Source organism: Triticum aestivum, chromosome 7D, assembly GCF_018294505.1.
Source record: "Triticum aestivum cultivar Chinese Spring chromosome 7D, IWGSC CS RefSeq v2.1, whole genome shotgun sequence".
Taxonomy (NCBI): domain Eukaryota; kingdom Viridiplantae; phylum Streptophyta; class Magnoliopsida; order Poales; family Poaceae; genus Triticum; species Triticum aestivum.
The window spans coordinates 463,105,870-463,123,035 of NC_057814.1; the positions used below are offsets into that span (position 1 = coordinate 463,105,870).

Genomic DNA, 17,166 nt, shown 5'->3' on the forward strand with positions numbered 1-17,166 from the left:
GAGCTAGCATACCTTTTAGCATCCTCAGGATCGACAAAAACTTTCTGATTGTATCACATACAACCTTTCCTTACGAAAACTGGTAAGGAAACTTGTTTTGACATCCATCTGCCAGATTTCACAAATGCAGCTAATGCTAACATGATTCCGACGGACTTAAGCATCGCTACGGATGAGAAAATCTCATCGTAGTCAACTCCTTGAACTTGTGGAAATACTCTTTGCCACAAGTCGAGCTTCATAGACGGTAACATTACCGTCCATGTCCGTCTTCTTCTTAAAGATCCATTTACCTCAACAGCCTTACGACCATCAAGTAGTACTCTCAAAGTCAATACTTTGTTTTCATACATGGATCCTCTCGGATTTTATGGCTTCTAACCATTTGTCGGAATATGGGCCCACCATCGCTTCTCCATAGCTCGTAGGTTCAGTATTGTCCAACAACATGATATCTCAGACAGGATCACGTACCACTCTGAAGTAGCACGCATCCTCGTCGTCCTACGAGGTTTGGTAGTGACTTGATCCGAAGTTTCATGATCACTATCATAAGCTTCCACTTCAATTGGTGTAGGTGCCACAGGAACAACTTCCTGTGCCCTGCTACACACTAGTTGAAGTGACGGTTCAATAACCTTATCAAGTCTCCACCATCCTCCCACTCAATTCTTTCGAGAGAAACTTTTCCTCGTGAAAGGACTCGTTTCTAGAAACAATTACTTTTGCTTCCAGATCTGAAATAGGAGGTATACCCAACTGTTTTGGGTATTCTATGAAGATGTATTTATCCGCTTTGGGTTTGAGCTTATCAGCTTGAAACTTTTTCACATAAGCTGCGCAGCCCCAAACTTTTAAGAAACGACAACTTAGGTTTCTCTAAACGGTGTCGTCTCAACGGAATTGCGTGTTGCCCCTTTTAAAGTGAATGCGGTTGTCTCTAATGCCTAACCCATAAACGATAGTGGTAATTCGATAAGAGACATCATGTTATGCACCATATCCAATAGGGTGCAGTTATGATGTTCGGACACACCATCACACTATGGTGTTCCAGGCGGTATTAATTGTGAAACACTTTCCACAATGTCTTAATTGTGTGCCAAACTCGTAACTCAGATACTCATCTCTATGATCATATCACAGACATTTTATCCTCTTGTCACGACGATCTTCAACTTCACTCTGAAATTACTTGAACCTTTCAATAATTCAGACTTGTGTTCCATCAAGTAAATACACTCAGCATCTACTCAAATCATCTGTGAAGTTAGAACTTAACGATATCCACTGCATGCCTCAGCACTCATTGGACTGCACACATCAAAATGTATTACATCCAACAAGTTGCTCTCTTGTTCCATCTTACTGAAAACGAGGCTTTTCAGTCATCTTGCCCATGTGGTATGATTTGCATGTCTCAAGTGATTCAAAATCAAGTGAGTCCAAACGATCCATCTGCATGGAGTTTCTTCATGCATATATACCAATAGACATGGTTCGCATGTCTCAATCTTTTCAAAAACGAGCGAGTCCAAAGATCCATCTACATGGAGCTTCTTCATGCGTTTTATACCAATATGACTCAAGTGGCAGTGCCACAAGTATGTGGTACTATCATTACTATCTTATATCTTTTGGCATGAACATGTGTATCACTACGATCGAGATTCATTTTAGGTGCAAGACCATTGAAGGTATTATTCAAATAAACAGAGTAACCATTATTCTCCTTAAATGAATAACCGTATTGCGATAAACATAATCCAATCATGCTCAACGCAAACACCAAATCTCGATGGTAGAGGGAGCATGCGATGCTTGATCACATCAACCTTGGAAACATTTCCAACACATATCGTCATCTCACCTTTAGCTAGTCTCCGTTTATTCCGCAGCTTTTATTTCGAGTTACTAACACTTAGCAACCGAACCGGTATCTAATACCCTGGTGCTGCTAGGAGTACTAGTAAAGTACACATTCATATGACGTATATCCAATATACTTCTGTCGACCTTGTCTGCCTTCTCATCTACCAAGTATCTAGGGTAGTACTACTTTAGTGACCGTTCCCCTCATTAAGAAGCACTTAGTCTCGGGTTTGGGTTCAACCTTGGGATTCTTCACTAGAGCAACAAATGACTTGCTGTTTCATGAAGTATCCCTTTTGCCCTTGCCCTTCTAGAAACTAGTGGTTTTACTAACCATCAACAATTGATGCTCCTTCTTGATTTCTACTTTCGCGGTGTCAAACATCGCGAGTTGCTCAAGGATCATCATAACTATCCCTGATATGTTATAGTTCATCACGAAGCTCTACTAGCTTGGTGGCAGTGACTATGGAGAACCATCACTATCTCATCTGGAAGATTAACTCCCACTCGATTCAAGCGATTGTGGTACTCAGACAATCTGAGCACATGCTCAACGATTGAGCTTTTCTCCCTTAGTTTGCAGGCTTAAGAAACTTGTCAGAGGTCTCATACCTCTTGACGTGGGCACTAGTCTGAAATCCCAATTTCAGTCTTCGGAACATCTCATATGTTCTGCGACGTTTCAAAAAACCGTGTTTGGTGCCACAATTCTAAACCGTTAGCATTACTCACTGAACTATCACGTAGTCATCAAAACGTGTATGTCAGATGTTTCGCAACATCTACAGACGACGCTGAGGTTCAGCACACCGAGCGGTGCATTAAGGACATAAGCCTTCTGTGCAGCAATGAGGACAATCCTCAGTTTACGGACCCAGTCCGCATAATTGCTACTACCAACTTTCAACTAAATTTTCTCTAGGAACATATCTCAACCAGTAGAACTAAAGCGTATGACATAATTTGCAAAGATCTTTTGACTATGTTCATGATAATTAAGTTCATCTGATTAATGAACTCCCACTCAGATAGACATCCCTCTAGTCTTCTAAGTGATACATGATCCGAGTCAAACTAGGCCGTGTCCGATCATCACGTGAGACGGACTAGTCATCATCGGTGAACATCTCCATGTTGATCGTATCTCCTATACGACTCATGTTCGACCTTTCGGTCTCTTGTGTTCCGAGGCCATGTCTGTACATGCTAGGCTCGTCAAGTCAACCTAAGTGTTTTGCATGTGTTCCGAGGCCATGTCTGTACATGCTAGGCTCGTCAACACCCGTTGTATTCGAACGTTAGAATCTATCACACCCGATCATCACGTGGTGCTTCGAAACAACGAACCTTCGCAACGGTGCACAGTTAGGGGGAACACTTCTCTTGAAATTTTATAAGGGATCATCTTACTTACTACCGTCGTTCTAAGCAAATAAGATGCATAACATGATAAACATCACATGCAATCAAATAGTGACATGATATGGCCAATATCATTTTGCTCCTTTGATCTCCATCTTCGGGGCACCATGATCATCTTTGTCACCGGCATGACACCATGATCTCCATCATTGTGTCTTCTTGAAGTTGTCACGCCAACGGTTACTTCTACTTCTATGGCTAACGCGCTTAGCAATAAAGTAAAGTAACTTACATGGCGTTATTCAATGACACGCAGGTCATACAAAAATAAAGACAACTCCTATGGCTCCTGCCGGTTGTCATACTCATCGACATGCAAGTCGTGATTCCTATTACAAGAATATGATCAATCTCATACATCACATATATCATTCATCACATCTTCTGGCCATATCACATCACATAGCACATGCTGCAAAAACAAGTTAGACGTCCTCTAATTGTTGTTTGCAAGTTTTTACGTGGCTTGTATAGGTTTCTAGCAAGAACGTTTCTTACCTACGTAAAACCACAACGTGATATGCCAATTTCTATTTACCCTTCATAAGGACCCTTTTCATCGAATCCGTTCCGACTAAAGTGGGAGAGACAGACACCCGCTAGCCACCTTATGCAACTAGTGCATGTCAGTCGGTGGAACCTGTCTCACGTAAGCGTACGTGTAAGGTCGGTCCGGGCCGCTTCATCCCACAATGCCGCCGAAACAAGATAAGACTAGTAACGGCAAGAAGAATTGGCAACATCTACGCCCACAACTACTTTGTGTTCTACTCGTGCATAGAAACTACGCATAGACCTAGCTCATGATGCCACTGTTGGGGAACGTAGCAGAAATTCAAAATTTTCTATGCATCACCAAGATCAATCTATGGAGTACTCTAGCAACGAAGGGAAGGGGAGTGGATCTACATACCCTTGTAGATCGCGATGCGGAAGCGTTGTAAGAACGCGGATGAAGGAGTCGTACTCATAGCGATTCATATCGCGGTTGATTCCGATCTAAGCACCGAAGAACGGTGCCTCCGCGTTCAACACACGTGCAGCCCGGTGACGTCTCCCATGCCTTGATCCAGCAAGGAGAGAGTGAGAGGTTGGGGAAGACTCCATCCAGCAGCAGCACGACGGCGTGGTGGTGGTGGAGGAGCATGGCAATCCTGCAGGGCTTCGCCAAGCACCGCGGGAGAGGAGGAGGAGGGAGAGGGGTAGGGCTGCACCGAAAGAGAGACGTTCTCGTGTGTCTTGGGCAGCCCAAACCTCAACTATATATAGGGGGGGAGGAGGCTGCGCCCCCCTTAGGGTTTCCACGCCCAAGAGGAGGTGGCCAACCCTAGATCCCATCAAGGGGGGCGGCCAAGGGGAGGAGAGGGGGGGCGCCCCACTAGATGGGCCCTAAGGCCCATCTAGACCTAGGGTTTGCCCCCTCCCACTCTCCCATGCGCCTTGGGCCTTGGTGGGGGGGCGCACCAGCCCACCTGGGGCTGGTCCCCTCCCACACTTGGCCCACGCAGCCTTCTGGGGCTGGTGGCCCCACTTGGTGGACCCCCGGGACCCTCCCGGTGGTCCCGGTACATTACCGATTTCACCCAAAACTTTTCCGGTGACCAAAACAGGACTTCCCATATATAAATCTTTACCTCCGGACCATTCCGGAACTCCTCGTGGCATCCGGGATCTCATCCGGGACTCCGAACAACATTCGGTAACCACGTACATACTTTCCCTATAACCCTAGCGTCATCGAACCTTAAGCGTGTAGACCCTACGGGTTCGGGAACCATGCAGACATGACCGAGACGTTCTCCGGTCAATAACCAACAGCGGGATCTGGATACCCATGTTGGCTCCCACATGTTCCACGATGATCTCATCGGATGAACCACGATGTCGGGGATTCAATCAATCCCGTATACAATTCCCTTTGTCTAACGGTATGTTACTTGCCCGAGATTCGATCGTCGGTATCCCTATACCTTGTTCAATCTCGTTACCGGCAAGTCTCTTTACTCGTTCCGTAACTCACATCATCCCGTGATCAACTCCTTGGTCACATTGTGCACATTATGATGATGTCCTACCGAGTGGGCCCAGAGATACCTCTCCGTTTACACGGAGTGACAAATCCCAGTCTCGATTCGTGCCAACCCAACAGACACTTTCGGAGATACCCGTAGTGCACCTTTATAGCCACCCAGTTACGTTGTGACGTTTGGCACACCCAAAGCATTCCTACGGTATCCGGGAGTTGCACAATCTCATGGTCTAAGGAAATGATACTTGACATTAGAAAAGCTCTAAGCAAACGAACTACATGATCTTGTGCTAGGCTTAGGATTGGGTCTTGTCCATCACATCATTCTCCTAATTATGTGATCCCGTTATCAACGACATCCAATGTCCATGGTCAGGAAACCGTAACCATCTATTGATCAACGAGCTAGTCAACTAGAGGCTTACTAGCGACATGGTGTTGTCTATGTATCCACACATGTATCTGAGTTTCCTATCAATACAATTCTAGCATGGATAATAAACGATTATCATGAACAAGGAAATATAATAATAACCAATTTATTATTGCCTCTAGGGCATATTTCTAACACCAACCCCTATGCATAGGTTCATGGGCGGAACCCGCAAGTTGATCACCAAAACATACATCAAGTGAATCACGTGATATCCCATTGTCACCACAGATACGCACGGCAAGGCATACATCAAGTGTTCTCAAATCATTAAAGACTCGTTCCGATAAGATTACTTCAAAGGGAAAACTCAATCCATTACAAGAGAGTAGAGGGGGAGAAACATCATAAGACCCAACTATAATAGCAAAGCTCGCGATACATCAAGATCGTATCACCTCAAGAACATGAGAGAGAGATCAAACACATAGCTACTGGTAATACCCTCAGCCCCGAGGGTGAACTACTCCCTCCTCGTCACGGAGAGCGCCGGGATGATGAAGATGGCCACCGGTGAGGGTTCCCCCCTCCGGCAGGGTGCCGGAACAGGGCCCCGATTGGTTTTTGGTGGCTACAGAGGCTTGCGGCGGCGGAACTCCCGATCTATTCTGTTCCTCGATCGTTTTAGGGTATATGGATATATATAGGTGGAAGAAATACGTCAGGGGAGCCACGAGGGTGGAGGGCGCGCACCCCTGCCTCCTGCCTCCCTTGTTGCTTTCCTGACGTGCACTCCAACTCTCCCGGGTTGCTTTCCTTCCAAAAATAACTTCTCCAGAAGGTTTCATTCCGTTTCGACTCCGTTTGATATTCCTTTTCTTCGAAACACTGAAACAAGGGAAAAACAGGAACTGGCACTGGGCTCTGGGTCAATAGGTTAGTCCCAAAAATAATATAAAAGTGTTTAATAAAGCCCATAAACATCCAAAACAGATAATATAATAGCATGGAACAATCAAAAATTATAGATACGTTGGAGACGTATCAGCATCCCCAAGCTTAATCCCTGCTCGTCCTCGAGTAGGTAAATGATAAAAACAGAATTTTTGATGTGGAATGCTACTTGGCATAATTTCAATGTAATTCTTCTCAATTGTGGTATGAATATTCAGATCCGGAAGATTCAAGATAAAAGTTCATATTGACATAAAAGTAATAATACTTCAAGCATACTAACTAAGCAATTATGTCCTCTCAAAATAACATGGCCAAAGAAAGTTCATCCCTACAAAATCATATAGTTTAGTCATGCTCCATTTTCGTCACACAAGAATGCTCTCATCATGCACAACCCTGATGACAAGCCAAGCAATTGTTTCATACTTTAGTAATCTCAAACTTTTTCAACCTTCACGCAATACATGAGCGTGAGCCATGGATATAACACTATGGGTGGAATAGAATATAATGATGGGGTTATGTGGAGAAGACAAAAAAGGAGAAAGTCTCACATCAATGCGGCTAATGAATGAGCTATGGAGATGCCCATCGATTGATGTTAATGCAAGGAGTAGGGATTGCCATGTAACGGATGCACTAGAGCTATACATGTATGAAAACTCAACAAAAGAAACTAAGTGGGTGTGCATCCAACTTGCTTGCTCACGAAGACCTAGGGCATTTGAGGAAGCCCATTGTTGGAATATACAAGCCAAGTTCTATAATGAAAAATTCCCACTAGTATATGAAAGTGACAAAACAAGAGACTCTCTATCATGAAGATTATGGTGCTACTTTGAAGCACAACTGTGATAAAAGGACAGTAACATTGTCCCTTCTCTCTTTCTCATTTTTTTGGGCCTTCTCTTTTTTATGGCCTTTCTCTCTCTTTTTTTAATTATTCCTCACTTGGGACAATGCTCTAGAAAATGATAATCATCACACTTCTATTTATTTAGAACTCAATGGTTACAACTCGATAATAGAACAAAGTATGACTCTATATGAATGCCTCCGGCGGTGTACCGGGATATGCAATGAACCAAGAGTGACATGTATGAAAGAATTATGAATGGTGGCTTTGCCACAAATACTATGTCAACTACATGATCATGCAGAGCAATATGACAATTATGAACGTGTCATGATAAACGGAACAGTGGAAAGTTGCATGGCAATATATCTCGGAATGGCTATGGAAATGCCATAATAGGTAGGTATGGTGCCTGTTTTGAGGAAGATATAAGGAGGTTTATGTGTGAAAGAGCTTATCATATCATGGGGTTTGGATGCACCGGCGAAGTTTGCACCAACTCTCAATGTGAGAAAGGGCAATGCACGGTACCGAAGAGGCTAGCAATGATGGAAGGGTAAGAGTGTGTATAATCCATGGACTCAACATTAGTCATAAAGAACTCACATACTTATTGCAAAAATCTTCAAGTCATCAAAAACCAAGCACTACGCGCATGCTCCTAGGGTGATAGATTGGTAGGAAAAGACCATCGCTCGTCCCCGACCGCCACTCATAAGGAGGACAATCAAAGAACACCTCATGTTTCAAATTTGTTACATAACGTTTACCATACGTGCATGCTACGGGACTTGCAAACTTCAACACAAGTATTTCTCAAATTCACAACTACTCAACTAGCACAACTTTGATATCAGTACCTCCATGTCTCAAAACAATCATCAAGCATCAAACTTCTCTTAGTATTCAACACACTCATAAGAAAGTTTTTACTAGTCTTGAATACCTAGCATATTAAGATTAAGAAAATTAACATGCTATTTAAGACTCTCAAAATAATATAAGTGAAGCATGAGAGTTCATCTATTTCTTCAAAATAAAACCACCATTGTGCTCTAAAAGATATAAGTGAAGCACTAGAGCAAACGACAAACTACTCCGAAAGATATAAGTGAAGATCAATGAGTAGTCGGATAATTATGCAACTATGTGAAGACTCTCCCATTTAATAATTTTAGATCTTGGTATTTTATTTCAACAGCAAGCAAAGAAAAAAAATGACGCTCCAAGCAGAACACATATCATGTGGTGAATAAAAATATAGCTCCAAGTAAAGTTACCGATGAACGAAGACGAAAGAGGGGATGCCATCCGGGGAATCCCCAAGCTTAGGCTCTTGGTTTTCCTTAAATATTACCTTGGGGTGCCTTGGGAATCCCCAAGCTTAGGCTCTTTCCACTCCTTATTCCGTAGTCCATCGAATCTTTACCCAAAACTTGAAAACTTCACAACACAAAACTTAACAGAAAATCTCGTGAGCTCCGTTAGCGAAAGAAAACAAAACACCACTTCAAGGTACGGTAATGAACACATTATTTATTTATATTGGTGTTAAAACTACTGTATTCCAACTTCTCTATGATTTATAAACTATTTTACTAGCCATAGATTCATCAAAATAAGCAAGCAACACAATGAAAACAGAATCTGTCAAAAACAGAACAGTCTGTAGTAATCTGTAACTAACGCAAACTTCTGGAACTCCAAAAATTCTAAAATAAATTGGTCGACCTGAGGAATTTGTCTAGTAATCATCTGCAGAAAGAATCAACTAAATAACACTCTCCAGTAAAAAGTTGAAGCTAATCTCGTGAGTGCTAAAGTTTCTGTTTTTTACAGCATGATCATAAAGACTTCACCCAAGTCTTCCCAAAGGTTCTACTTGGCACAAACACTAATTAAAACATAAAACCACATATAACCAGAGGCTAGAACAAATATTTATTCCTAAACAGAAGCAAAAAGCAAAAAAAACTAAAAATAAAATTGGGTTGCCTCCCAACAAGCGCTATCGTTTAAAGCCCCTAGCTAGGCATGATGATTTCAATGATGCTCACATAAAAGATAAGAATTGAAACATAAAGAGAGCATCATGAAGAATATGACTAGCACATTTAAGTCTAACCCACTTCCTATGCATAGGGATTTTGTGAGCAAACAACTTATGGGAATAAGAATCAACTTGCATAGGAAGGTAAAACAAGCATAACTTCAAAACCTTAAGCACATAGAGAGGAAACTTGATATTATTGCAATATGTAGAAGCATATGATCCTCTCTCATAATAATTTTCAGTAGCATCATGAATGAATTCAACAATATAACCAGCACCTAAAGCATTCTTTTCATGATCTACTTGCATAGAAATTTTACTACTCTCCACATAAGCAAAATTCTTCTCGTTCGGAATAGTGGGAGTATCATAAGAGACTTGAATACTATAAATTGTTTCCACATTAAAAGAGTAATGTTTAGAAAAAGGGTAATCATAATCATGACAAGTTTTATAAATATAATCATCACTACTCTTTATAGCATAAGTTTCATCACAATAATCATCATCAGTAGCAACTTTGTTCTCATCATAATCAATTGAACCCTCTTCCGAAATAGTGGATACATCACTAAATAAAGTCATGACCTCTTCAAATCCACTTTCATAAATATTATAAGATTAAACATCCTCCAAAATAGTGGGATCATTACTTCCTAAAGTTGACACTCTTCCAAACCCACTTTCATCAATATAATCATCATAGGTAGGAGGCATGCTATCATCATTATAAATTTGCATATCAAAACTTGGGAGACTAAAAATATCATCTTAATTAAACGTAGCATCCCCAAGCTTGGAACAAACATTAATTGCAGCAAATATATTCTCAAAAACATCATCTTCATCAAACATAGCATCCCCAAGCTTGGGCCTTTTCATATCATAAGCATAATCACTCTCATCGTTAATAGTATGGATAACACCAATAGTATAGCAATTATCATATTCTTCCAAGCAAGTGCCAAAAAGATTTTCAAGATCATAAGAAGTATCATTATCTTCCCAATCATAATCACCACAACAAGCAATAGGCATAACGAGATCATCATCAAGTGCATCATCTTCATTTTCATGAGGCACAACAATATGGGAGCAACTTTATTTGGGAGAGATAACTTTTTACCTCTCTTCCTTTTTCTTTTCTTCTTCTTCACCACATCATGTGTGGGTTCAATCCTCTTTTTTGAGCTTTTTATTGATGAGATTGGTTGAATAGAAAGCTCCTCCTCGTTACCTGATTCATCATAAGAAATAATAGGAGGATATTGGGAAGTCTCTTCCCTTTCATTAGTATTCTCTTCGTATTCTATTTGTTTTCTTTTCTTTATGTAATTCGCAATATAAGGATTTTCAATGCAATTCACCGCACAATACATATAAATTTCCTCTAGATCAAATTCAAGAAGTTTATAACGGGCAAATTCTGGAAGATAATTAGTCATACGTTTCATTTATTCGTAGCCCATAAGCAAACTAAGTTCATTATAATATGCAAGGCAAATCAAGTCATCACAATTTTTGGACACGATTAGATCATGAAACAATTTGCATCGAATAGTTAAATGACCCCGTTCATTGCAAAGTTCACAAGTTCGGCCAAGAAAATTTAAATTTTCAGCACAAACATCTAGCCTTTCTTGCAACAATTTAGTTTCTAAATGCTTATGCCTCTTGCAATATCTATCTTCCCTATTTGGTGTGTACTTGCAAACCCAATACACTCCACAAAAATCGACATGCTTATAAGAGATATTTTCATCATGACTAGTGCAATCATCATTAGTACCATGGATATTCAAGGAGTTCATACTAACAACATTGCAATCATGCTCATCATTCAAAGATTTAGTGCCAAACATTTTAATGCATTCTTCTAACACTTTGGCACAATTTTCATTTCCATCATTCTCACGAAAGATATTAAAAAGATGAAGCGTATGAGACAAACTCAATTCCATTTTTTTGGTAGTTTTCTTTTATAAACTAAACTAGTGATAAAACAAGAAACAAAAAGATTCGATTGCAAGATCTAAAGATATACCTTCAAGCACTCACCTCCCCGGCAACGGCGCCAGAAAAGAGCTTGATGTCTACTACGCAACCTTCTTCTTGTAGACGTTGTTGGGCCTCCAAGTGCAGAGGTTTGTAGGATAGTAGCAAATTTCCCTCAAGTGGATGACCTAAGGTTTATCATTCCGTGGGAGGCGTAGGTTGAACATGGTCTCTCTCAAACAACCCTGCAACCAAATAACAAACAGTCTCTTGTGTCCCCAACACACCCAATACAATGGTAAATTGTATAGGTGCACTAGTTCGGCGAAGAGATGGTGATACAAGTGCAATATGGATGGTAGATATGGGTTTTTGTAATCTGAAAATATAAAAACAGCAAGGTAACTAATGATAAAAGTGAGCACAAACGGTATTGCAATGCTAGGAAACAAGGCCTAGGGTTCATACTTTCACTAGTGCAAGTTCTCCCAACAATAATAACATAATTGGATCATATAACTATCCCTCAACATGCGACAAAGAGTCACTCCAAAGTCACTAATAGCGGAGAACAAACGAAGAGATTATGGTAGGGTACGAAACCACCTCAAAGTTATTCTTTCCAATCATTCCGTTGGGCTATTCGTATAAGTGTCACAAACAGCCCTAGAGTTCGTACTAGAATAACACCTTAAGACACAAATCAACCAAAACCCTAATGTCACCTAGATACTCCAATGTCACCTCAAGTATCCGTGGGTATGATTATACGATATGCATCACACAATCTCAGATTCATCTATTCAACCAACACATAGAACCTCAAAGAGTGGCCCAAAGTTTCTACCTGAGAGTCAAGACGAAAACGTGTGCCAACCCCTATGCATAGGTTCATGGGCGGAACCCGCAAGTTGATCACCAAAACATACATCAAGTGAATCACGTGATATCCCATTGTCACCACAGATACGCACGGCAAGGCATACATCAAGTGTTCTCAAATCATTAAAGACTCAATCCGATAAGATTACTTCAAAGGGAAAACTCTATCCATTACAAGAGAGTAGAGGGGGAGAAACATCATAAGACCCAACTATAATAGCAAAGCTCGCGATACATCGAGATCGTATCACGTCAAGAACACGAGAGAGAGAGAGAGAGATCAAACACATAGCTACTGGTACATACCCTCAGCCCCGAGGGTGAACTACTCCCTCCTCGTCATGGAGAGCGCCGGGATGATGAAGATGGCCACCGGTGAGGGTTCCCCCCTCCGGCAGGGTGCCGGAACAGGGTCCCGATTGGTTTTTGGTGGCTACAGAGGCTTGCGGCGGCGAAACTCCCGATCTATTATGTTCCCCGATCGTTTTAGGGTATATGGATATATATAGGCGAAAGAAATACGTCAGGGGAGCCACGAGGGTCCCACGAGGGTGGAGGGCGCGCCCAGGGGGGTGGGTGCGCCTCCCTGCCTCGTGCCTCCCTCGTTGCTTTCCTGACGTGCACTCCAAGTCTCCTGGGTTGCTTTCCTTCCAAAAATAACTTCTCCAGAAGGTTTCATTCCGTTTCGACTACGTTTGATATTCCTTTTCTTCGAAACACTGAAACAAGGGAAAAAACAGGAACTGGCACTGGGCTCTAGGTCAATAGGTTAGTCCCAAAAATAATATAAAAGTGTTTAATAAAGCCCATAAACATCCAAAACAGATAATATAATAGCATGGAACAATCAAAAATTATAGATACGTTGGAGACGTATCAGTGGTCACCTCTGGTAAAGCTCGACCTAGAGATGACGCGGTTTCACGCTTCACTGCTGCTAGGCTCCTCACATGGCCTGTTCATGGTGGCTTTTCGCTGGTGTGTGGTCGGCTAGCAGCGACGGTTGCATCAGGACTGCAGCCCTGGGCCTCGCGAAGGTGACCTTTCTCTACACGGGGAGGTCGGCCAGGGAGTGGTGCGGCTGTGCTGGCTGGGAGACATCGATTTCGGGATCTCGTGCTCAGTTCTTGCGTGGATCAATGGGCACATGGTGGACGGGGTTAACCTCTCTAGCAGGAAATGGTAGTGTTATGTGACACAGAGTAGTGGGCAGCTTGGTCCTAATGTCTAAGCCAGTGCATGCATTCACTTAGGTTTGGGAAACCGAGGCTTTCTCAGGGGAGGGGTTCTGTGCTAGTGGAGGGAGTGGGGGCGGCCTTAGTGCGGAGGTGGTGGCCGTCAAGGGAGGGCGCCATGCAAGGCGGGACCATATGTGGTGGTTCTCATCGGCCGGCGTTGTTCTGGCTAGTTTGGGCGTGCAATAGTTGTGGGCTGGCTTTGGCGGCTCATGGCTGTGGAGGTGGCTAGTGCTGTGGCTTGGTGATTAGGTGGTGGCCGCAGGCTAGATCCAGACAGATATGGAAGGAATCATTGGACTGATGCATGGTGTGTAGGGCTTGGGAGGTTGGCCGAGACGTAAGTCTTGTCTCTGACCATGGCTAGAGCCAGCGATGATGGCATTCTCAAGCGATGCTCCCTTTTTCTTGGGATCGTCGAGGCGATACTCTCAGCCCCAACTTTCCCGTCTTCTAGAGTAACCCTAGATCCATTGAATTGGACGATGGCAGCGTATCCTCTCTTGGGGGCTTTGTCTTTGGAGTTGGGCATTGCCAAGCGGGACCGATGGAAGACAGCGGTGATGGCGTTGGGTCTTATGTGGCCACGATCACAGTGGTGAGCATGGCGGAAGCATGTCAATGGTTGCGGTAGTCGGCTCTTCTTCAATGTGTTCGTGGGATTGTCTCAGTTTGTTTGTTGTTGTGAAGTTGTAGCTGCGACAATGAGGTCCCGGTGGCGACGATACCGGGGAACAGGTGGTTTGTTCAGTGATCATTCACGGCGCCGCCTTGCATAGTTCTCCTTCATGGCTCTACTTCAGAATAGGAGTTGTGATGTCCTCGTTGCAGGTGCTGGGCCTTGGCATGATCTTCATGTGGCTCCACACAAACCTCTTTGAAGTGTGTTAGGTCGATGGTGTTGAGTAACAAAGTCGGAGTTCCTGCTTAGGGAGAAGGGACAGTGATGACGCATGTGTACGGAGAGGTGATGGTGATGATGCCAATGTGCTATCACGACGAGCTCTCTTTGTAGAGGTGTGTTTGTGGTATCTTGTGTGTGCTGCTTAGCAGATTGTGAAAAATTTTGCTTGGTTTTTCCGTTGATTAACTGAGCAATTTCTTCTACTTAATTAATGAGTGAGACAAATCTTTTACCTCCATAAAAAAATCAGGTGACAAATGTGCGTAGGAGGCCTAGTCACGTATTAATTTCTATTAGAAGCTTTTAGTTGTGTAAGGAAAATTTTCACAAAAGTTTTGTAAGACTACCCAAGTCTTGAAGCTTCCAAAATTAACGTACAGGTTGGAAGAATCCTCCGAGGAGACCACGAACAACAACAAATCATGGGGCACGAAAGCGCAACTACGACAGAGCTACATGAAATAGATGGCTATGAACCACCCACGCCAAGAACATACCTCCACGATCTCAGTCGGCACAAGGCGCTAGCATTTGACTTCTAGGTGGTGCCCAAGGAGAAGATTAAATCTTTAATCAATCTAGAATCTGCGTTTATTTTGTGCACATGTTTATGCAGTCGTGTACATCATTGTGTACTGTGCACGCCTAAATGACTACTAAATTAATGCAAACATGATGTATACATAGGCCTCGTTTAAGACATGGGACATATTTAGGAGCTAAAAGATTAGGGTTTTCTTTATGAAAGGATGAACCTCCTTTTTTGACAAAGGGTGCTTTTTATTGACTCATATTGTAGCATGGAGCGATACAATCATATTTAGTACACACCCACCTTCTGCATAGTTAGGATGCACACAACCAACACACACACAAAATCACGCCGGCAAACAGCAAAGGCAAATTAGACTGAAGCTATGCTTAGGCGCAAAAAGAAATGAGGAAAAAATCTCAAAGTGACCAAAACAGCTTCCAATGATGTACCTCGGTGACCATCTATACCAACCATCTTTTGACATCACATATACTACAAGAATAGTTCTCCAAAGACGACGCCTCCAAAAAGGGAATGACCCATGCGTGCCGCCGTCGGATCCAACCATCGAGAATTAGATCATGGGTTTCCACCCAGAAGATCACGTTGGAGCAAACTCCAGGCAATGCCTTCATCAAGGTGACGATGCAAAATACGCCCCCATTGCCAAGTATAATCAGCAAGGGCCAAACTTACGGTTTTCACCCCTGAGCTCGAGACCGGGTACTCAATAAGACCACCGAACCGAAGTCATTATATGAAGCGATCAAAACAACGATCATTAAAGGATGAACCTCCTGGCCTCTGCATATTAATGAATTTTTTTGGGACAATCTGCATATTAATGAATGTACATAGCTAGGCCAGATGGGCCCGAATTTTCTGATAGGATATTTTTATGTTGAAGGTAATATTTAGACCCAATTAACATTCACATGCGGCATGAGTTTCATCGCGAAATCACTAATTGAGGAGTACTCATTGCAAAGATCACTCCCACCTTCCCAGGCTGCGACAAGTGGCCCGCTGCATGTGCGCCACTTGTCGCAACCTGGGAGTTTTCCCTTTTTTCGTAGATCCGTTTATTCAAAACGTTTTTATCTCTTAAACCGTGCGTCCAAATCTCGAACCGTTTTCACCGTTGGATTCCTCGCGTTGAGATCTTCAAAACTAGATCCCACGTTAATAGGTTTTGACGAACGTTTTTATGCACGAAAAAACCGAACCAGGAGCACGAGTTTTTTTCCCGTTCTAAAAGAGGCACGCCCGTGCCTCTCGCGAAATCACAACCATGCCTCTCGCGGAAGAAAAGAAAAGAAAAAACATGTTTTTTTCGTTTATGTGGAGGCACGGCCGTGCCTCTCGCGAAAACACAACCATCCCTCTCGCGAAAGCACAACCATGCCTCTCGCAGCTATCGCGGAAACAAAACCGTGCCTCTCGCGGAAGAAAAAAACATAAAATATGTATTTTTTCTGTTTCCGAGAGGCACGGCCGTGCCTCTCGCGAAAGCACAACCGTGCCTTTCACGGAAGCAAAACCATGCCTCTCGTTGAAGAAAAAAAAAAGCAGAAAACGTGTTTTTTTTTCGTTTCCGAAAGGCACGACAGTGCCTCTCGCGGAAGGAAAAAAACAAAAAATGCGTTTTTTTCATTTCCGAGAGGCACGACCGTGGTACTCGCGAAAGCAAAACCGTGACTCTCGCGAAAGGGAAAAGAAAAAAGAAAACACGCTTTTTCGCGCTAATTTTTTTTCAAAATTTTTTTACCCAAAAGCTAAGGAAGACCGATGGAAAACCGAGACGTAAAAAAAAACCGTTTAGAAAGCCGAAAACGGGCACGAAAAAAATACAAAATCCGGAGGGAGCGTCAGACACTTGGCGGGCGGCTGAGAGCGCATCAAGTGACGTTGATCGTTGTGTGGCTCCCGAAGAAGCGCTCGTCAACTAGTTGCTCTCGTTTCACCGGCCTTGTGATATGCGGTTTTGTCCGTGGGTGCTATCAAACATTCATCAAATGTTACGAAAAATGCCAAAGATACCAAGCTAGAG

At 42.8% G+C, this 17,166-nt stretch overlaps 1 protein-coding gene across 1 annotated transcript in view; it reads left to right on the plus strand.

Annotated features, from left to right (window-relative positions):
* Positions 1–15,279, plus strand: part of LOC123168993 (receptor-like cytosolic serine/threonine-protein kinase RBK2) — a 32,307-nt gene extending 17,028 nt beyond the window's left edge. Inside the window, exon 6 of the mRNA XM_044586853.1 lies at positions 14,962–15,279. Within this exon, the coding sequence (XP_044442788.1) occupies positions 14,962–15,123 (162 nt within the window). The 3' untranslated portion in view covers positions 15,124–15,279. The remainder of the gene's footprint in view (positions 1–14,961) is intronic.
* Positions 15,280–17,166: the final 1,887 nt, after the last annotated feature.